This window comes from Prionailurus viverrinus, chromosome D1 (genome assembly GCF_022837055.1).
Source record: "Prionailurus viverrinus isolate Anna chromosome D1, UM_Priviv_1.0, whole genome shotgun sequence".
NCBI lineage: Eukaryota > Metazoa > Chordata > Mammalia > Carnivora > Felidae > Prionailurus > Prionailurus viverrinus.
Genome location: NC_062570.1, coordinates 6,849,948 through 6,873,157, shown reverse-complemented (window position 1 = coordinate 6,873,157; position 23,210 = coordinate 6,849,948). Strand labels below are relative to the sequence as shown.

Genomic DNA, 23,210 nt, shown 5'->3' with positions numbered 1-23,210 from the left:
GGGACACCAAACGTACACACTACTTCTAGGAAGATGCCGGCAATGTGCAGTGGGTTCAAGCGAGAAATCAGAGGTAGGGTCTGCTGGCTTCTCTGGTCTGTCTTCAGGTTCTCTAGAACTTTGTTTTGAATAGTCCTTTCTTTATATAGAAAGTCCTATCTTAACACTTTCTGCCTTCTCATAATTTGTGATACATGCCAACCCTCTAATTTTTTCAGCTCTTATATTCTATGGTGATTCATTATATAGAACTCATGTTTATACTCTAACGGCATTTGCCTTTATTTAGCATATATATGTATATATATATATTTTTTTTTAACTCCTATTTTACCCCTACATTCCCTTTCTCCCCAGCCAGTCCTTTTAAACTTAAAAAATTTTTAATTTGGGGGTACCTGGCTGCCTCAGTGAGTAGAGTATACAACTCTTAATCTTGGGATCATGAGTTCAAGCCCCATGCCAGGTACAGAGCTTATTTTAAAAAATAAATAAAGCTACTTTAGGGATGCCTGGGTGGCTCAGTGGGTTAAGCGTCCCAACTTCAGCTCAGGTCATAATCTCACGGTTTATGAGTTCCAGGCCCCACATTGGGCTCTGCTGGCAGCAAGAACCAGCATGGTTCAGATCCTCTGTCTCCCTCAAAAATAAATAGCATTTTGATTCTTCTTCCTCTGTGCTGGTAATAAATTTAGTCATTTTTGGAGGAGATATCAAAGCTCTTGCATACCTAAAGATTTCTCTTATCTTTAACACTTTATTTCAATAAAAATCTGTAGGTCGCATGTATTCTAGTGTTTAACAAATAAGAACTAAGGCTACTCATTTTTCTACCTAGATGTTTTCTCCAGAATATCTTCATATGATTCTGTTCATTAATTTTGCTAATGAAAGGCCTTCCCAACCTGCCCACTTAGTACTTAAAGATGGGAGTGCCACAGGTTTTTGTTTTTTAAAGAATACCATTTACTGGTTGGTTCTTTTTTTCTTTTCCTCTCAGTTTTTCCCCAGAATTAGCAGAGAGCTTTTCCAGATCACTGACTTTTAGATGCAGTGTTAATTCTGTTAGTCCTCAGTGAAATATTCTAACATATTTTGGGTTTTCTTTTCTTGTGTATGTTACCCACCTCATGTTACAGTCACGGCAGATACTTACCGAGCACAGTGAGTAAAGAACTTGGGCTCTGGAGTTCTGCTTGGATTTGTATCCACCTCAGCTACTCCGTGCTTCAGTTTCCTTGTCTGTATAGTAGAATAATAGTACCTACCCTCTTGAGAGTCTTTGTGAGAATTAAGAGAGTTAGTCCAGGTTGAGCCACAAACGTTAGCTGTGACTACTATACAGATATTTTTTTTAAGTATTATTTGAATCTTAATAACATTTTTTTCAAGGCGCCTGGCTGGCTCACGTAAGTGTCCAGCTTCAGCTCAGGTCATGATCTCATAGTTCATGAGTTCAAGCCCTGCGTCAGGCTCTGTGCTGACAGCTCAGAGCCTGGAGCCTGCTTTGGATTTTGTGTCTTTCTCCTCTCAAAAACAAACATTTTTTAAAAAGAAAACTTTTTTTCCTTATGTTGCCTTTTCCTTCTAAGGTAAGGATCCATAATGAAGTATTTGCCAGGAGACTATGCACAGTGACCGTTTCTGCCCCTCCCCCCACCGCGCCCACTCCCCACTGCCCACCTCAGCTTGAACAGGAGCTTTCCCTGCAGAGGGAGCTCTGCAGCTGAGGCTGGCATACGTAGCCCAGCCTCTGCCTAGAGTGTAGTTTTTGTTCCCAGAGGAAATGGAATTCAACACACGGTGCATTTTATCCTGCTTAAGGACAGGTACTGTGGCACACCGGAATAGGCAGTCTGTTCCCTTCCTTCGTAATCCAGAGTGCAATGCCCAGGATCTTCTCAGACCCGTGTCCTCCCAAATCCTGCCTGCTGATAGGAGAAATTGTACCCATCCGAGACCTGAGCACATGGGTATCTTCCTGTTTCCACCAACACTGACCACACTACCTGTGGCTTCTTCATTAACGGTAGGAGGCCCTGCCGGTGTGACAGAACAGCTGCCCTCACTTTGAAGAGGCTGCAAGGAGGGACACCGAGGTGACTCAGTCTGTTAAGCATCTGACTTGATCTCACGGTTCCGTGAGATTGAGCCCCACGTTGGGCTCTGTGCTGACAGTGTGGAATCTGCTTGGGATTCTTAAATTATGATGGTCTCAAATGGAAGCTTCTACTTAAAGTCACTAATACTGAACACTGGTGTTTCAACTAGTATAGCTTTATAACAAAAATATTTTAAACTTTTCAAGATTACCAAAGATTGAGAGAAGAAAAAATTTATTTAGAATTTCAAAAGATTTGAGAGTTGACCTTGTTATTAAAAAAGTTAAAAAAACAAAACCCCAAACAGATGATCTTGTTACAGCCTGATCCCGGGGTACTTGGTCATACTGGTGGCGCCGGGCCCTTCGAGCCACCTCAGGTTGTTGCTCTGGACACGCGGATGTTCTACAGCCTCTGGACCAGCATGGCAGAAGCCCCTCCTCCTCCGTTGCAGATACTGGCAAGACCATATTGCCCTGGCTTCAAGGTGTGAACCATATGAATGACAATCCGGGCTCCAGACATCCTGGGATGGAGAGATCATTTTGGTCTTTAATAAATTATAGAATACATAACCAAAACCTGTTTCAATTCCAAATTAACTTGAAAAGTCTAGGGGCCCCTGGGTGGCTCAGTCGGTTAAGTGTCCCACTTCGGCTCAGGTCATGATCTCGGGGTTCACGGTCCACGAGTTGGAGCCCCAGCATTGGGCTCTTGTGCTGACGGCTCAGAGCCTGGAGTCGGCTTCAGATTCTGCGTCTCCCTCTCTCTCTGCCCCTCCCCTGCGTGTCTGTCTGTCTCAGAAATAAATATTAAAAAGAAAAAAAGGCTTTCATTACAGACAACAGAATTTGACCCCTTTTCTTAAACCGGAGAGAGAGGTTTCCAGAACAGGGCTTTTTTTAAAAGCCCAATCGTAAACTTTACTTTTAAATAATCCTCTTCATCGTAAAACTAACCGTTCTTAGGCAACAGTGACATGGCTGTGTTTGGTATCAAGTCCTGTCACAAGTGGGGTTTGCTCTTTCAAGGACGCTGGGAAGGAAACGGTTAAGAGTAATAGGAATGAGCAGGAAGCAGTCTGGTGTAGACAGAGATACAAAGGTCGTTAAGTAGCCACGAGCCTAGATGCAGGTTATTTCCAGAACCACCTACCCGATGGGATGTCCCAGAGAGACGGCACCTCCGTTGATGTTCACTTTTTGGGGATCAAGCTCCAGCATTTTCATGTTGGCTAGCACCACCAGACTAAAGGCTTCATTTACTTCCCACATTGTAATATCCTCTTTTTTCAATCCTGCATCTTTAAGAACCTAAAAATTTAATTTTACAGTTAACATTTATTTTCACTGTTTTCTTGGAATTCCGCAATTTGGGTTTCTATTTCCCCCTCATGCAACAGATATTTAAATTTGGAGTTTCTTAGTTTCCAGGAGGAAGGGCCTTTTTATTTTCTGCTTTAATTTCTCATCTTACTGCACTGTGAGCAAAGGATTTTCTTTGCATTTGTTTTGCAGCGAAACAATTTTCTTGAATGTTCCATGGGTACCTGAAACGAACACGTATTCTCGATTTGGGGATTCTGACTTGACAGCCTTGAGATCTATTTGCCTTGATGCTTGGTTGCAGATCTTGGTCTGCCAAATCAAAGAGTGTGGGTCTTTCTCTACATCTCCTGTAGTTTCTCCTTTATAAAAGTTGCCGTGGGGTGAGGGCACAGACACTCTTAGCTGTTGTACCTTCACTGTAAATTACTTCAGGTCTTTTATTCTATCAGCTATTGTTCTGGTAGTTCCTCAGCTATGCAGGAAGGCTTTGGGGTGTTAAGGGTTGGATGATGATTCTCTCTCTAAAATCAGGCTATTTCCCCTTTCATTGTGAACTTGAAACTATTCCTCCCCCTTCCTCTCTTCCTCCAGAAGGCTCAGTATTTTAAGCTCTACTGCTCCAACAGCCTAAGGCAACAACAGGGCACCTGAGCGTGGCCACCTGTCGAGCTCTCAGTCGGGCCGGGCTCAGGGGCACACTTCTGCCTTCAGAATCCCTGTTGACCCCCCTTGCTCTCCAGGGCGGCACTCGCTTTCAGAGGCCGTACCATGCCGTTCCGTTCCTTTCTCAGCTCTGCCACCTGCTGCCAGACCATCACTTCCCATCCTTTCTGATCCTCTCTACCCTTCTTCCTCACTGATTTCTGCTCTATCTGTGGCTGCTGGTCTCAAGTTCTTCCTCAGGGTGACGCCCTCTCTTTATTTGCGCAGTCTTCTGCGATCCTTCAGCCCCTCAACGCGTTCAGCACCGTCTCTTCCTGTGACCTCCCCCCCACGCACACAAAGCAACTTCCCTGAGAGACATTATCAGAGCGATAGCTTGGAGTATGTAGGTTTTCCGTTTTTAGGTTTACTCTAAGACCAGCTCCCAACAGTTCCCTTGCAGAATGGAGACCTCCTAGTAGTGAGTATGTGCTTTGAATTCTAGAACCAGGCCCCTCAGTATCCCCTTTTCCCTTGCCACGCCAACCTCCTACTCTGGTCATCACACCAGGTGTGAGGTTCAGCAACATACTTAAAAATAATTCACAGTTTTTGTCTGTTCCACCGAAGATGTCTGCGGATTGCTCAAATTATTTTCAGGAGAAGTTGGAAGATTCAAAACCAAGCTATCTCTGTCCTTCAGCAGACAAGTGACACTGAAAACCTAAACCCTGCAGCGTTGGTAGAAACAAACCAGAGGCCGGCACAGTGGAGGACCGGCCCTCATCTGTTCTCACCTTAGGTACAGCATATGCGGGTGCAACTGGAAAATCAATAGGGTCCACAGCAGCATCAGCAAACGCTGGAGTTTAAAAAATTTAATAGGTCGTTAAAATCTTTTGTACAAGTGATAGCTAACAGTTGTTATATATCAAAGCTTGCAAAGATGCAAGCTTCCCAGTCCTAATAGATGTAAACGTATTTGTTCCTTTTCTAGGATTCTATGCTTTATAAAGCCACATTAGTCATCAAAGCCATGGATTTTCACAGGTAGGAGGTTGGAGGGAACTGGCCTCCAGGGACACTGGCATGATCTACACATAACTGTGGGCGCTGCAACAGGCAGAATGCCACGTCCTGCCGTATCCAGTGAGGATGCCTCCAAGCATCCAAAGTACACGACAGCCTCCACAACGGCATCATTGGTTACAAAATGTCAACAGTGCTGAGGTTAAGAAACCAAGACCTGGACTAGAACTGAAGTTGTGAGGCTTTTAGTAATTAACGAAATGGTATTGGTCTAACACATTGAGAAGGCAAAGCAGATTTTACAACTAGAAATACGTGTAACGAGATTGAGGGTATGACGAGGTCACACAGGAAATCTAGGTACTCGGGCATTTATTATGAGCTATTTCTTAATCCCTAATTTCGCACACTTTTAATAACTACCTTTCCCCTTGGTGCCACGGTAAAACATGTACGTTGTACTCTCCCACTCCTCATATCAGACAGGACAAGAATTTTTAAAGCTCACTCTTCCCGTAAAGCAAGTTGTAACCAAGGTTAAAGGAGCTGCTCGCTCCCACTATGAATTACATCCCATCACACGGTACACGTGTAGACACCGTGTATTACCAGCATGGAAACCCCACTTCGGGAAGTGTGCAGACGTGAAGGGATAAACGAGCTGAGAACACGACCTACCCGCTATCCTTGCCAGCGGCTTAACGCTGAGCCTCTTGGCGGCATCTGCGGTCATCAGAACCACGGCGGCCGCGCCGTCGTTCAGCGTGCTGGCATTGGCTGCCGTGACCGTGCCTGCAAGCACCAGTGAGCAGGAGGTGAGAACACAGTTTTACACGGAATTCACCGGGGTCGATTTAATAAATTCCTGCAGGGTAATGCCTGGGTGGTTTGCCGCGTGAAAAATGACCACGATGCATGGCAAGAATTCCAGTTTCCGGGAAGCACACGCAGAGCTAACTCTAACACTCATGTAAGAGTGCCTTGGGTTAGTTCTGGACCCGTCTGGTCAAAGCTAGCTCAGAAACACATGTATGATGGCACTAGGTACGTGCTGGCTTGCACTTCAGACATATGGACCAGCCCGCTATTTTTTTCTCCCCAGAGAAAGAGAGAAGCAAAAACTCAGTATCAAAACCAGGCACTTGTTCTCTATAATCACTTCAAGTTAGACGTCAAGAACTCTAAAGATCATTCAACTTTTTAAGTTTATTTGAGAGTCCATTTGTGAGCACTGGAGGGGCAGAGAGATCATCCCAAGCAGGCTCCGCACCATCAGTGCAGAGGCCGAAGTGGGGCTCACGCTCAGGAACCGTGAGATTATGACCCGAGCAGCAATCAGGAGTCAGACATTCAACCGACGGAGCCACCCAGGCGCCCCTCGACTGAACATTTTAAACATCGGAATGTTACAGTATGTAAACTATGTCAACTAAGCAGGTTCTTTTTTTTAATTGCGACAAAGACCCTACAGTAGACCGCAGCTAAAAATATAAAAATATGTTTCTGTGATATGAATTTTATATGATAATTTAAAAAAGACTGACCCAGGGACGCCTGAATGGCTCAGTCAGGTAAGCCTTCGAGTGGATTTCGGCTCAGGTGGTGATCTCACGGTGCGTGAGTTCAAGCCCTGATTCAGGCTCTGCCCTGACAGCACAGAGCCTGCTTGGGATTCTGTTCCCCCCCTTTCTCTCTGCCCTTCTTCCCGCTCATGCATGCATTCTCTCAAAATAAATAAAACGCTTTTTGAAAAATAAAGACGACTGATCCATTCCTATAGTTGGTATTGAGAAACTCAATCAGGAAAGGCAGATAAGTAACTTTGGGTTACGACAACTGTATATACAGCCAATTTTAAAAGCAGAACTGACCTTCTCAAGGATTCCAAAAGCATTAACTTAAACACTGGCATCCACTTACGGTAGCATTTGACAGTTACTGAGGGCCTACCTGGCACTGGCGATAAAACAGGGAACAACTCTGCTGTCGGCTTCCTAGTCAAGAATCTTACAGGGATTTAACATCTCAACGACTTTCATGTCACAATGCACTTTCAAGATGAACTGCGAATGAAAAACTGCATTCTTTACCCATTCTACAATCTCTTCCCTAGGATTTCTATTTTGAAGGTATTAACCAGTAAGCGATTTTAAAGATTTTTTTTTAATAAACATAGTTTGTTTGTTTCACATGAGCCCGACATAACTGAAAATGTTAAGTAACAGCTATATGTTTTCTAGAATTACTTTTTAAAAAATCCTTAGGTGGTTCCCAGACTGGCTATGGTACATTCACTCCTCTTTTTGTCACGCTTCATTTCACAGTACTAACCATTTTCTTTCTGGAAAACGGTCTTCAGCTTTGGAACTTTGCTAAAGTCAACACGTCTATATTCTTCATCTTCTTTCACCACTACATCTGGTTTACCTGAAACACAAGTCTTTTAAGTAATCACCAGCCAAGACCACAGTGAGTCGGTGCGATGCGTGGGCAAGGACCTGGGCAGCCTGGGCCGCCTCTGTGCCCGTGCACCTCGCACCGCCCCGGGGAACCCCACGCTACCTTCCGTCACCTGGGCCCTGAGAGTGACTGAAAGAGGAGCTTATTACATAGTTGGACGATTCGGATCTTGGATGTGGCCACACCTCGTTCTCTTCCCTCCCTATTCTGCCACCCCAGATACGACCCACTCTCCTGACCCTGGGGTCGGGAGAGGCTCCGGCGATTCCGTCATTCGGAGCCTAGTCATCATTTCTGAATGGAAATGTAACCTAAGCCAAAGGAACAAGACTTCACTGTGGATTTAGTCTGCTGGAGTCGGGGGGGGGGGGGGGGTGGGGGTGGGGGTGGGGTGGGCATCTGCCCTGTGACCTCTGTGACCACAAGCCCTGCAGAGGGGGCTCTGCGGATGCGGGTGGGACAAAGGGGTGTGGAGCCCAGAGCCGCGTAGCCCCGCCCTTCTAATAAATCCCCGGTTTCACTTAAAAGGCTAATATATGGTCTGTCACTTACACTGCAAAGGTTTTTAATAAATCCATTTCTTGAATTGAAAGTATTATTCTCAGTGGAATCTGGGGAGGTGGAACCTGATACTAAATTGGGTTTAATTCTATTCTCTCTCAACTGGCAACGTTTCCCTTTAGTAACCGTAACCATCTGTGTCCTCAGTTGAACAAAGATAAAAACATACTAATTTAAAACCAGACTTCTACAACATGTAAGTCCACTAAAAATCAAACCGATTTTGGAACGTCACGCGTCTACCTTTCGCCGAAATCGTGACAGGAACGACCTCCTCGGCAAACCTCCCGGCGTCCCAGGCCGCCTGACTCCTGCCGTAGGAGCCCACGGCGTACGCGTCCTGCTCCTCGCGCGTGATGTGCAGCTTCTTAGCCGTGTTCTCGGCACAGTTCCCCTGATTCAAGTTGGGATCTTTATCAAACTAATTCACTTGGCATAACTTATAAAATACCAACTTTGTATAACCTAAAACCGTGGCTAGCAGGTAAACTCAGTTTCTAAAAATACACTTCTTTCGATACCGGGTAATTTTTCACTCCTGTCTCCTGGTCAGGTACTTGAGTGAGCTCAGAAGTTGCCAGTTCAAAGGCAAGTTCAACAGCTGCGGAATCCGTCATTAGAAGTCAGGACACACCCTATCCCCCCGGGTGGGGCGGTTTATTCAACAACTGAGTCAAACTGATGCAGTGGGCAAAGGACAGTATTTTCCCAAAACGAATGGTAAAAGTGAGCATTTACAGAGCCCATCCTTCCTCTACAAAACACACTTATTTTAAAAAGTCAAGCAGGGACAGTTGGGTGGCTCCGTCGGTTGAGTACCCAACTCTCGATTTCGGCTCAGGTCACGATCCCAGGGTCATGGGCTCGAGCCCCGTGAAGGCTCCGCGCGGAGTACGGAGCCTGACTAGGATCCTCTCTGCCCCTCTGCCCCCTCCCCAGCTTACCCATGCACTCTCTCAAAATAAACTTAAAATAAGGTCAAGCAGTATTGTATACTAGCCGGTATTTCTCCTTAAAAAGCAATAATTACCATATGGATTTTATTGTAGACATCAGTCAGCCCATCCTTCACAATCAAGTCTTCAAGCTTGACGCCACCGTACGGTGTAGCGCCTCTGTTCATTACGTAGGGAGCGTTGGACATGCTCTCCATCCCACCTGCCACCATCACATCCTGCCCGGCAGCGAACACGCACAATGTCAGTTCCAACAGGAGCTGAGCTGCAGACCCAGTAGGCCCGCTTCACAGCTCCAGCACACAAGCGTTCTGTGGGCTTCATTCAACATCTGTTACACGGCGAACATACAAATACCCTCTTGCCCCCGATGAAAAAAATGGTCTCAAGTGTGTAATGATGGGATGGGGCCCCCGGGTGGCTCAGTCGGTTAAGCATCCAACTTCGGCTCAGGTCATGACCTCGCGATCCTCGGCTGAGTCCCACACCAGGCTCCGAGCTGACGGTGCGGGCCTGCTTGGGATCCTGTCTTTCCCTCTCTCTCTGCCCCTCCTCTGTTCACGCTCCCTCTCTCAAAATAAACATTAAAAAAATTCTGTCTCTGCCCTTCCTGCACTCGCGTGCGCTCTCTCACACACTCTAAAATAAAATAAAAAATTAAAAAATTCAGCGAAGCCAGGAGAAAACCTGCACAATTTAACAAATGAACCTGGGTGTGTAGGAACCATAAATGCGTCATCAATTCTGGGCTCAGTCGAGGATTTGATTCCCAGGGTCAGCACCTTATTCTCATCTCTGATGAAAACCCTCTTATTCTGGCAAATAAAAAAGTCATGATGTTATAAATCACCCAGAATCTCAGAAAAAGACCAAGTAAAAAGTCACCCAAAGACTAAAACATCTTGGCCGAAAACTGTTTTTTAACACAAGACACAGAAGCTATCATCTGACGTCTCCTCCAAGCACGATAAGCAAATCCAGACGGCGAGCGTCAAACACCACAGCGGCTGGACTCGGGACAAAGGTTCCCACTTCTAAAGCACTCAAGGGCGACGTTTTTGGGGACTCCCGACACCACAAATTGGAAAAGGAGGTGCTTCTTACCTGATGTCCACACATGAGGCTCTGAGAGGCCAGCATGATGGCCTTCATCCCCGAGGCACAGACTTTGTTCACAGTCGTGCACGGAGTAGACAGAGGTAAGCCTAAAACCGACACAAGGCAGGTCACACTTGTGAAAAAAGAAGACACTCTTCGACAGCCGCAGAGTTAAAATGAACACAACAGAGCACGTTAACTTCTAACCCACAACGGCATCGCTCTTGCCCATATAAATCCATGTTCCATGACGCATTTGACATCTCGTTTAAGCGGACATGGCCTCCAACGTGCTGCGCCAAACACCTTAAGTGTAGAAGGAGAACAATTCCCGGTACCTGCGCCCAGGACCGCTTGCCTCGCAGGGGCCTGACCTTCACCTCCTTGTAGAACGTTCCCCATGTATGCTTCCTTCACTTCTTCTTTCGGAATCCCTTTTGTTACACAAATAAAACAGGCATGTCCGTATTTTATTCAATTGAATAATCAGTGATTACTAATAAGGTATTATATTATATATATATATATATATATATATATATAACGACATTATATAGCGGGAATGGTTTCTTTTTGTCAGCTGTGAGATTCAGACTCACTGTAGGATTTTCTTTTTAAATTTTTTTTTTTTCAACGTTTATTTTTGGGACAGAGAGAGACAGAGCATGAACGGGGGAGGGGCAGAGAGAGAGGGAGACACAGAATCGGAAACAGGCTCCAGGCTCCGAGCCATCAGCCCAGAGCCTGACGCGGGGCTCGAACTCCCGGACCGCGAGATCGTGACCTGGCTGAAGTCGGACGCTTAACCGACTGCGCCACCCAGGCGCCCCAGGATTTTCTTTTTAATGTTTAAGAGACAGAGAGAGAGAATGAGTGTGAGTGGGGGAGGGGCAGAGAGAGAGAGAGAGAGAGAGAGAGAGAGAGAGAGAGAGAGAGAAGGAGACAGGATCCGAAGCAGGCTCTGAGCTATCAGCACAGAGCCGGACACAGGGCTCCAGTCCATGTACTGTGAGATCATGACCTGAGTCAAGATCAAGCATCGAACACTTAACGGGCTCAGCCAGCCAGGCGGCCCTGTAGTACAAAGATTCCTTCACAAGAAAATTAGAAATAGAGGCATTGAGGGACACCCGGTGGCTCAGTTAAGCGACGGACGCTTGATCTCAGCTCAGGTCATGCATGATCTCATGGTTTGGGAGTTGAAGCCCCGCATCGGGTTCTGCACTGACAGTGCAGAGCCTGCGTGGGATTCTTTCTGTCCTCTCTCTCTCCCTCCCTCCCTCTCAAAATAAATAATAAACATTAAAAATAAAAGAAATGGAAGGCATTAAGTCATTTCTAAATGTTATGTATGCAGTTAGTGCAAAACAAATACTTGTTGCATTTAATCACTGCCCCCCTCAACACAGAAAAGCACGGGAGCTGGGGTGCCTGGCTGGCTCAGTGGGCAGAGCACACGACTCTGTTGCTTTCTTTTTTTGTCAGTTTTTATTTAAATTCCAGTCAGTTAACACACAGTGTAGAATCCATTTCAGGTGTACAACTGAGCGATTCAACACTCTTGATCTCGGGTCATGAGTTCAAGCCCCACGTTGAGCACAGAGTTTACTTATTTAAAAAAAAAAAAAAAAAAAGCCAAGCAACTACTGACCTGCCTTTTCAATGGCCCCTTGAATTGCAAGGGAACCAAGCCTAGTGGCTGGCAGGGAGGAAAGGCTGCCTAGAAAGGATCCAATGGGCGTTCTCGCGGCACTTACTATGACCACTTCCTGGCAAGACACAAGATGGGAAGAACTATTTCAAAATTTCACCCAAAACCTCTCTCATTAAATCAACATCACTCACAGATCCACAGTGGTCCCCCAGCCTTATCCACCGGGGATACCTTCTCAGATGCCCAGGGGATACGCCTGAAACCGGAGAGAAATGAACACTATACTGGTTTTCCTACGTGTGCACAGCCGTGACGGAGTTCAATTCATAAGTCAGGCACAGTAAGAGGCTGACATCAATGACTAGTCAAACAGAACCACTACAAGAATATACTGGCATCAAAGTCACGTGCACATGGTCCCTCTCTCAGGATCTTACTGTCCTGGATGCCCCCTGAGGACCACCGTGGTGGGTGATGATAAAATGCCCAAGGACGCAGGTGACGTGAGGTGAGCCGGCCAGGCACTGGAGCGGAGCGTTAGGTTACTACTGGCTTTCTGGGGACATCACAAGGAGGATCGTCTCCTTCCAGGCCCAGGCTGACCACTGGGGAACGGACACCATGGAAAGCAGGGTCGCAGATAAGGGAACCGCTTTATTATCTAAAAAAACAGACGTTTTATGAATGACTACTCCTTAAAACCATCTCAATATTTGAATAGCAGTAAGACTAATCAACCCAATAATGGTGCTTTAGGACTTAAGATCTAACTGAAAACCTCAGACAAACCAAGTCTAAAGCAGGCACAGATGCTTCCCCATTGTCCACAAGAGGTCTGAAACCAGAAGCTTGAGTTTTGATTCTACTACGCAGTCACAATTTAGGAAACAATCAGTTTCCTTGTCACCCGCACCATCAAGGGCGCTAACCAAAAGGCTTCTTCACTGACGGGGGGCTCTGCGTGGGGGGCGATCCAGACCTGTGTGCTGGGTGGATGGGGCTGGGCCATGTAAGGAGGACACGGCACAACCATAATTTCTTAAGTGATTAGTAAGACAATATTAATATGAACCATAAGAAAAAATAGATAAAGCCCTCTTAGACACTGTCAAACTATTTTAACAGTTTTCTCCTCACACTTGCCTTGAGCATTCTCCTAAGGCCGGAGATAAATAAGGGAAGTGTTCCTTAGATTTCTGGCCATTAGGGACACTTGGGCGGCTCAGTCAGCTAAGCGTCCAACTCTTGACTTAGGCTCAAGTTATGATCTCACGGTTTGTGGGTTCAAGCCCCACATGGGGCTCTGCACTGACAGTGTGGAGCCTGCTTGGGATTCTCTCTCTCCCTCTCTGTCTCTGTCCCTCGCCCAATTGTGTACCCTCTGTCTCCCTCCCTCCCTCAAAATAAATAAACTTTTTTTTTTTTAAGTTCAAAAAAAAAAGATTTATGGCCATTAAGAAGTCATTTGAGGGACTCGGAAAACAAAGAGAGCCCCTCAGAAAGCACCAGGTGATCAGATGATGGTCCTTCCTATCTAATACCCAGCCTGGTTCGGTTTCTTTCTGCTAGTATCTTCCATGTGGCCTCTACACGTCCCTCACGGTATAAAGAGGGTCCCTGAGAGTCAGGACGAACACGGTCCAGGTGAGAGAGAAGGCTGTTCGGCAGGAGACAGTGGGGACGGAGCAGATATTTATTATCCAGGGCAAGGGCAGTAGACTGATGTCTCTTCAGGGGCATTTGGGAGTTTAACCTAGTATTTCAAGAATTAGCTATTCCCAACCACAGCAGCCCCCAAGGTGGCCCCACAAACATGCAAATATAAAGATAGACATTTTTTTTATTGACCACATTTTCCTTTAAATTTTTAAAATTTTTAAGTACGATTTAAATTTATACTTACATTCAAAGTGGGTTTTGATACATAACTTCGCTCCATGTATTTTATTTCCTGTAATATAAACAATTATGAAGTTATCGTGTAAAAAATATTAACCTACATCATTTTATACTTCTCGGCAGCGAGGTTATGGGGACTTCTTTCTGCTTCCACGTGTTTTTATTTCCACATTCTACACCACACATATCACTGTTACAATCTGAAAAAATACTACTTTGTTAATACACTTTTTAGCTATTCATTGAAACGTTGCTTTAACTTCAGATAAGTTTATAAACTTAAAATTTCTAGGCCTTTTTAAGTGTAAGTTTTATAAAATGTAGTTTTAAGTTAAATCTAAGTTCTAAATTAAGTAATTTTAGAGCTCCACAAGAAAATATCCTCGTTGTTTAAAAAATATATAAGTAGGGGCGCCTGGGTGGCGCAGTCGGTTAAGTGTCCGACTTCAGCCAGGTCACGATCTCGCGGTCCGTGAGTTCGAGCCCCGCGTCGGGCTCTGGGCTGATGGCTCAGAGCCTGGAGCCTGTTTCCGATTCTGTGTCTCCCTCTCTCTCTGCCCCTCCCCCATTCATGCTCTGTCTCTCTCTGTCCCAAAAATAAATGTTGATAAAAAATATATAAGTAAAACTTGTTATTTTCTTCATCCACTTCTAACGAATGTACTGATTTATCTGAGGCAAACATACCTCCTATAAACATGGCCTATATCCCCAGACAAATTATTTTTCAAGAAAGAAAAGGGTAAATACCTTGCCGTACACCCCACTTCTTTCTGCACTGCTCTTAGGAACAAAACCCATCAAGACCAAGTTGAGGAAATACAAGTCACAGTTCAGAGACCTGACTTTCCTGGAAATGAACTTGCAGGACAAAGAACAAAGAATAAACTTTTTTAGCCTCTGAAGTCAGTAAGCAAAGTAAATACTCAAAACTAACAACTTCTATTTAGAACCTACTCTTGTTGATAGTTATCAACGGGCACTCACACCTCAGTGTAACAAACCCACAACACATAAAGGCTGGCCTGACTTCGCGCAAATAACCCACGGCAGCTCTCGATTTGTAACTCTGCACGAAAAGAAAGTAGATTCGACGAGTGGTTACGAGCAGAGAGAAGCGCAGTAACCGCAAGAAACTGGTTTATCAAGTGTTTAGATAACAGATGCAAACAGCAACGTAAGAGAGAGTGCTGTTCCGGGCAGTGGAAGAACAGCATTTAAGATCATCTTCTTTCCCCAGGTTAATACGACGGAGTAAGTCACTCTTAGGTAGAAAGTTCACATGAACGACTTTGCTACAAGAAATAACCTAATTTAGGGGCGCCTGGGTGGCTCAGTCGGTTAGGCGTCCAACTTCAGCTCAGGTCATGATCTCACAGCTCGTGGGTTCGAGCCCCCGCATCGGGCTCTGTGCTGACAGCTCAGAGCCTGGAGCCTGCTTCGGATTCTGTGTCTCCCTCTCTCTCTGCCCCTCCCCCACTCATACTCTGTTTCTCCCTTTCTCAAAAATAAACATAAGAAATATATTAAAACATATATATATATATAATTGTTACAATATTCAAAGCAGCTCATATTCTGAAGCGACGTCTTTACAGTCTTTGTGAGGAAGGGATGTCAAATACACCTGCTAATGACCTGATCCTTCACTCGCTCAGGAACCCCTGGAATCATTTACTTTCCCGAAGGCGACATCAGGAATCCGGTATCCACAAAATATAATCCCTCTATTACACCAGCATCATAGTCTTACAAAATAAGAAATGTCGAAATTACATGTACACATTCCACGCTCCAAAGACAACAGGGAGCCTCATAAACCATCCCCCGGGATCAGTGAGAAGGCTTACTTGGCGTGACACAATGGTCTCCAGACAGAGTTCCAACAAAACGCTGTGGGCAGCAACTCTACCTTCTAAGTTCTTCTTTCCAATAAATACGTCACAAGTACACACAACAGAGGTCACCAACATGTTGTCACTTCCAGACTAACCCATCTGCGCAGACCCTGAAAGGACATTCCCCCGCCATCTCTACCTGTGCCTCTAGAAGCTGAGTCATTAGACGAGCCAGGTTTGTGACTTCACTCTCCTGAGCTTGGCATGTTCACACTGGCCCAGGGCAGCACACGAGGGCCCCGGCCGGCGAGACCCAAGTGCACCTGCCGAATGCCCATACTCCTCCCTCTCAGCTGTGCGAAAACAAGTGCGCCCTTAACACATCATATAATCGGGGCTGCTGCGGACAGAACCGACTTCTCGTGAAGGATTCCAGCTTATCCTCTGCGATCCAACTTTGAATTACAAGTTCCCGCTGGTATTCCCAAATATTTGGAAACTAACACACTTTTAATGGAAACCCAACATACTCGATCTTGTGGGCTGTAACTAAAGCAGTGAAAAGAAATTTTTTAAGTTCCCATTTGCACTGAACATGCCAGTCACGGCCTCGCCAGCTACAGTCCTTTCTCAAACGGGGTGGAAGGGTCAGCCCTAAGTACCTCTGACTGCACCCTCCTCCCGCTGGCCAGAGCTGACAGCACCACGGACGGGGTGGACTGTGACCCAAGCGGCACCCCGAGAGACCGGCTCAACTGGGTGATGACGGGCCCTTCAACGGAGGGGTCCCGGGCGCTGGAGCCGGTGGGCACCACGGCCAACGCGGCGTCACAGCAGAGGTGGCAGGGGAGAAGGGAGCCCTCGGCAGGCAGAGAAGTAAAGGAAGGCAACATAACTGTTCCCACAACAGGAGGAAAGAGCTTGACGGGCCGCAAGAGGCAAAGGCAGTTCCTCGGAGACTGACCTTCCATCATCGTCCAGTAACGCGGCCTATGATGGCTTGGATGCCGGGAGCCGCCCGCGGTGAATATTCCCAACCCCCAACCCCCACTCCATAGCGAGTCTGGAAGGGAGGCGGAGCCTCGGAATCACGCGGCCTTTACTCGGGCCACTCCTCCTCTTCAGGGGTCCTGGTTCTAACCCAGGGCTCCCAGGCCCCTCCGCCGCCCCCGGCCCGATGCTGCCTGCAGCTGCGCTTTCACAGAGTCCGCAAGTTCGGGCGCGCCTCCCCTCCTCGTCCCCCTCCCCCCAGCCCCCGCCCGGCCTGGACCCAGGCGCACAGTCAGGCTCCGCACGTTCAGGTGCACCTTCCCCTCCTCCCCACCCGCGCCCAGATCCAGGCGCACAGTCAGGCTCCGCGGCCTCCCACACAAACACCCGCAAACTTCCCAAACCGCCGACCCTGAGCGTTCACCTCACTGCTCGGCTTCCCGGTCCCCAAGTTCTCCAACAGGTGGCCTACGGTTACCACCCGCTTACCAACGCCCCTTCCACCCCAGGCCTGGCACCAGCTCAGCAGGGTCGGCGCGGCAGGCAAGCCGCTCGGTCTCGGGAAGCGGGTCCGGCCCGGGCTCCCTGCCTGGGCCTCCTCCAGCCGGGTCCCCTCCACCGCAGGGCGCCGGGACCACCAACTGAGGCCTCCCTGTCCTTGGCATCCACAGTCACACGGTCCTGGGCTGTGTCACCCCTCCCAGCCCGCCCAGGGCCGGGGCCTCCCTTCTCCCTCGGCCTCACGGTCGCCCAGATGACCTGCAAACTGTCTCCAGCCTGACCTCCCCACCGACCTGCAGACTCAGGATCCAAGCACCACCTCATTGGCCTCAGTTCCGTGTCCAAACCACTGCCCTCAATTTGCACCCCAGGAAACTGGCTGCCTCCCAGCACGTCCCACCTCCAAACATCGCAGTACCCAAGTGCTCAAGCCCAGACCCTAACACTCACCCTTCACCTTCCCCAAAACCCAGATACCCTACCCCAGATGCGGGCACTCCCGTGTCCAAAATACACCTAAATTCTTCCCCCTCTCCACCTCTACTACTGCCACCAGGTCCTGTCCCGCTCTCCCACCAATAGGACAGCCTCCTGCCCAGTTCCCTGCACCCAGCTTTAAAAATGTCAATCAGGGGGCGCCTGTGTCTCTCAGTCTCAGCCTGTTAAGCATCGGACTTTGGCTCAGGTCACGATCTCCTGGTCGGTGGGATGGAGCACTGCGTCGGGTTCTGTACTGACAGCTCAGAGCCTGCTCGGGATTCTCTCTCTCTCTGCCCCTTCCCCACTGGCGCTCTCTCTCTCTCCCCCTCCCTCAAAACAAATACACAAACTTTAAAAAGTTATGCTAATTGCAAGCAACAGTTTTCAATGTAGGTATTTCATTTCTCTAATCCCACTGTTAAAAATCTTACCTAACTACCTTGTTATATTAAATCTTTACAGTCTGAGTGCCCCGTTACGGGTTGAACTGTGCTCCACTTCCCAACCCTGCCAAAACAAAGAAGCCCTAACCCTTGTACCTTAGGCTGTAACTTTATAGATAGTGGTCCTTATGGAAACAAGCAAGACGAGTAGCCCTAGTCCGGTAGGACTGATGTTCTTACAGAAAGAGAATTTTAACACAGAGACAGACATGCACAGAAGAAAACAGAAGACTGGGGGAGACTGCCCAGTGCAGACAGAGAACTGGAACCATGTATCAACAAACCAAGGAACTCCAAAGATTGCCAGCAAACCACCAGAAGGGATGAAGAGGCAAGGCAGGATTTCCCTACAGGATGGGGGGGGGGGGGGAGGGGGTGTCATGGCAACACCACAACTTTGGAATTCCCAGCCTCCAGAACTTTCAAACGTTTCTCTTGTTTTAAGCTGCCCAAATTGCACAATTTTGTTACAGTAGCCCAAGAAAGCTAACACATCCCCCTTGCTGAAAACCTCCCCTCCCTGGGCTTTCAGACACAGTCTCTTGCCCAGGGTTTCCTCCCATGATGCCATGCTCTCTGCCCTCCCCTTCACAGGATCCTGCTTGTCCAGCCTGTCCTGAAATGCCCTGTCTCCCTAAGGCCCCATGCGAAGTCCTGCTCTCTTCTCCCTCCATGCACTTGCTCTCACGGAGCTCATCAATGCCTGCGAAGGCTACCGCCGACCGCAGCTGGTCGTTTCCAAACGTGTATTTCACGCAGTTCTCTTACAGGCCACACCGTTTCCTCTAACTGGCAACTCCAAACTCAAGTCCAAAATACAACTCATCACTTTCTTTCTACTGCCCCACATCTGTTCCTCTGAGAACCTCTACCGTCCACTAAATGGCAGGCCAAGGCCCCCAAATTATACCTAACTCCTTCTCGCTCAGTTCTTCTTAGCCAATTAGTCATGAAGGGCAACAGATTCTACTTCCAGGCTACCTCTGGAATCTCTCCCTCTCTGCCTATGTTTATTAGCACATCCAACTGCTATACGACTTGCCAGCTTACGGCAATATCCTGACTTTTCTTTTGGCCTGAGTAAGAAAGCAGGCCGAGGGACTGAGGTGCAAAAACCATGGGGTGAAAGGGAATGGGAAGTGTATCCACCAGGGTTCAACGAGGAAAATGAAAACCACTGTATATGAAACATACCTGAATGCAGAGATTAAATACAAAGGTGATAGGAAAGCTAAGAACAACAGGAGACAGGCAGTACAGATTAACAACAGGAAGGCATTAGCACATTTAGGATGTTAGGACAAAGGGAAGAACCAAGGTTACCAAAGCCAAGGGGTCAGGGTCACCTTCCAAAAACAAGAACCAAAAGAGCCCCTGACTTTGTCCGCAACACCATCTAAGGGCAGACGGAGAGAAAAGAATCCTGGCTTCTCCCTTCCTATCTCCCAATCTCTTACCAGCCTCTGAACACAGCCAGAAGTCAGCTGGTAGACACTAAATGTTTGTACACCCAAGAGGAAGACCTGGAGCAATACAGAGGGCAGAAAGGAATCTGACAACAAACAGATCCAGGACAGGCACAATGCAGTAATTTGTTTTATCAGTTCGAGTATTTAAGACAAAAACAAAAACAAAACAAAACAAAACAAAACAAAACAAAACAAAGGGCTCCTGGGTGGCTCAGTCAGTTAAGCATCCAACTTTGGTTCTAGTCATGATCTCACAGTTAGTGAGTTCGAGCCCCGCATGGGGCTCTGTGCGGACAGCTCAAAACCTGGAGCTTGCTTCGGATTCTGTGTCTCCCTCTTTCTCTGTCCCTCCCCCACACTCACCCTCTGTCTCTCTCAAAAATAAACAAACACTTTTTTTAAAGGCAATAGTTTTGGGTCAAAATAGGAGCTTCGAGGAGGCGATGCTCAGTAGTATCAAGAAGGTAAACAGGAAGAAAAATAATACAAAAAAAGAAAAGTGCTGGTATTCTTTGAATGAGTGGCAGGGAAATCTACCTCCAGCCGCTTAGTGATTACAGCTGGCAGGGCAACAGGCTCCAATGAAGTCCGTTCAGGTTGGCTGATCATGACACACTGTGTGCCAAGGGTAACAGTCACATTCCACTCAACAAACTGGCACTGAACACTGAAAATCCCCTTATAACAGATTTCTGTAGTTCAGTAAATGACCACTTAATTCAAATTACCAACGCTGTGAACTTACAGCTCCACTCTTTCATCAGCAACTGTGTGTTTGACGGTAATATCTTAACTATAAATTAAGAAGGCTCTGCATCTGTGTTTATTTCTTAACAGGACCTAGTTCACCTGGTCAACACTGGCTGAAACCCTGACTTCCCCAATCATTCCATGAAATACCAAACAACCTGATCCTGGAACTGATCCTGGTACATTTCCCAACTCCCCTCTGCAGCTAGGTGGGGGGAGGGGGAGAAAGAAAGAAGAAAAGAACTCCTGGTTCCTGGAAACGCACTCTTCCTGCCTTTTCTATTTGCTCAGTCACCAGGGGTTATTTTTAGACTCTTCCTTTCTTTACCCTTGGCCCTGCACCCTCCCTGTCAAGTTCCACATTTATTCTTTCATCAATCTCTTGCATAATAATGCTCCCTTTTTCAGCTTCTGTTGCCAGCATGCAGCTCAAGTTACCTCAAACCAAAACAGACAATGGTTTTCTCCCCCACTTCAATCCTCCAGATCTCTGGCTATGACAACTCCTCCCACCTCCAAAAAAAAAAAAAAACAAACAAACAAACAAAAAAAAAAACCCACCACATCAACGGTCTCCACTGACTTGGGTCAAATCCCAACTCATAAAAAATGACGTGGGTGGACTTCAAAGCGTATTACCCCAATCAGCCTGGAAAACTCAGGCCTCACCAGCCACACCCTGAAGTCTTACTAATCCCTAAATTTTGCCAGATCCTGAATCCAAGGTGCAGGCTCCTTTGCTTTGACGTATGGGAAACACAGTCTCGGCGTTCAAGGCCGTGGCTCCTGTGCACCGCCGGCACAACAACCAGAGGCGATGTACGCCCACGGAGGCCACCCCTTCCAAAATACGAAACACCAAGTATAATCTACTCCTTGTATGGTGAGCAGCCATTTATTTTCCCTGGCAAATTTGAGCTGCACCAAGGGCCTCTTTTTATTCCCCCTTAGGGCCTCACGTCTCGCAAACCCAATGATGACCTACTGCACGAACATAAAACATCCTGACAACGATGCTCACAAACATGTTTTGTTTTGTTTTTTAATCCCGGGAAAAATTTAAAAGGAAAGAAGGAAAACCCCGGGGAAGACGTTTCGCTCAGGGTGCCCGCCAGGGAGGGACCCTTCCGCCTGCAACGGTCCGAGCCCCGCACAACCAATGCGCGGGTCCCCGCAGGCGCCAGGCAGCGGCGCGCATGGAGCATGCGCGGTACAGGTGGGCTTCCCGGCGAGAGTTCCCGAGGCCTGAGCCTGGAGCTTCGCGGGTCCTTCCCTGCGCGGGCCGGCATTCTGCAGCCCGGGTCCCAACCCCTCTCACCCGCATCAGCCTCCGGAGCAGGGGGCCGCGCCCACGGGCGCCGCCACGCAGGAGAGCCGCCAGCACAGCCATGACCACCACGCACCCAGGGACACCTTCTACGTGGAGACCGCCGGCGCACGCCAGGGGTCCCCGCGCCGCTGCCCCGCCCACCCCGGACCGCCGCGCCCCGCCAGCTCCTCCAATAGGAGCCTCGGACGGTGACGATGCACGCAGCTATTGGCCGACATCTAGGGGGGCGGGGCCACGGAAGAGCTTCTGGCCGGAGGAGCAGGCCTGAGCCCGGAAGGGTCGGGAGGCGCCGCTGCTCCAGTCTTCGCACTTCCGACCTTGTAGTGCCAGGGGTGTGGTGTCACCTGAGTGTTTTCTGCCGCTTAGATCTACACAGCTCATTAAAGTATTATTCAGACATCTGATTGGGTTTTAATTTATGATCAGATACTTTTGCAGCTATTTCAGTAGGAGGGGAATAGAATGCATATTAACAGCTAACTTTACTGAACAATTAAGAATTTTAATTTAATTTTATCTTTTAAGTTACTTTTTTTCATTTTATTTTTATGTAGGCTCTACACCCAAGGTGGGGTCCACCTGAGATGTAATCCCATGCTTCACCGACCCAACCAGCCAGTTGCCTCTTTTCTAATTACTACACCCAATATGGGACTGGAACTCACAACCCTGACATCATGAGTCACATGTTCCAGCGACTGAGCCAGCCAGGCACTCCCACAATTCAAAAAAGAATTCTGTTAGTCGTCAGGGCACCTGGGTAGCTCACTGGGTTAAGTGTCCAAGTTGGGTTCAGGTCATGATCTCATAGTTCATGATTTCGAGCCCTGCCCTTGGGTTCTGTGCTGACAGCCCAGACCCTGGAGCCTACTTCAAATTCTATGTCTCTCTCTCTCTGCCCCTCCCCACACGCACTCTGTCTCTCTCTCTCAAAAATAAACATTAAAAAAAATTTTTTTTCAGAAAAGATTCTCTCCCTCTCCTGCTCCTCTCGCACACCCACACTCTCTTGCTCTCTAAAAAAATATATATTTTAAAAAGAATTCTATTAATCCTCACAAAAACTCCACGAGTTAGATGCTATTTTTATCTCCCCCTTAACTAATGCGCTAACTGAACAAAGAAATTGACTTTTTTGTCAGGTTGCACAGAAAGTGGTAGCACTGGGGTCTGAACTGGTATCTTCACGTGGCATTGCTTTCCTGTTCCTTTTCCCAGAGAACCACGTAAATGTTACGATTATTATCCTCACATTTTGGGGAACCCATTACTTAAGCTTGAATTTTCACCTGTAGACAGTCAATCTTTGTGTCGCTAACATTACTGTCTTTTGTATTGATTGTCATGTAGAGGATACAAGGAGTGACAACAAAGTGAACCTTCAATTCAACTAACCCCAAGCCCAACTCAAGTTTTTCCTACAAGAAAATTCCCACCCTTCATTAGGTTTCCTTGGCAGCTGAGGGAGATTGAATTTTTAGAAGATGGCCACACCCGTACTCAGCTCACCCGACAACAAGCTCTTCTTTGTGACGAATGCTCCCTCCTCCTATCAGCGGTGGGGGCCGTGTCCCTAGTCTGGAATCTGGACAGTGAGTGCAGTCTGGCAGGAGCGACGTTGTGTGACTTCCCAGGTGAGGGCCAGGCAGAAACATGAATAAAAAGCCTTCAGGTGATTCC

At 47.4% G+C, this 23,210-nt stretch overlaps 1 protein-coding gene across 4 annotated transcripts; it reads right to left on the bottom strand.

The window, feature by feature from the left end:
• Positions 1-2,319: 2,319 nt before the first annotated feature.
• On the bottom strand, positions 2,320-21,661 carry ACAT1 (acetyl-CoA acetyltransferase 1). 4 transcript variants are annotated; one of them, XM_047876736.1, is made up of 12 exons: positions 21,519-21,661; positions 13,734-13,781; positions 11,828-11,945; positions 10,515-10,610; positions 10,183-10,283; positions 9,153-9,296; positions 8,366-8,516; positions 7,433-7,528; positions 5,780-5,893; positions 4,870-4,934; positions 3,258-3,415; positions 2,320-2,628 (listed from the first exon to the last, which is right to left on the bottom strand). In XM_047876736.1, exons 1-12 carry the CDS (start codon positions 21,588-21,590, stop codon positions 2,508-2,510), a joined length of 1,284 nt encoding a protein of 427 aa, XP_047732692.1. In that variant the 5' UTR covers positions 21,591-21,661; the 3' UTR covers positions 2,320-2,507. The 4 variants fall into 4 exon arrangements, with proteins under 4 accessions (XP_047732692.1, XP_047732696.1, XP_047732694.1 ...); XM_047876740.1 differs by lacking the exon at positions 13,734-13,781 and adding an exon at positions 13,831-13,929 and having other exon boundaries at positions 21,519-21,645; XM_047876738.1 differs by lacking the exon at positions 21,519-21,661 and adding an exon at positions 16,532-16,599.
• Positions 21,662-23,210: the final 1,549 nt, after the last annotated feature.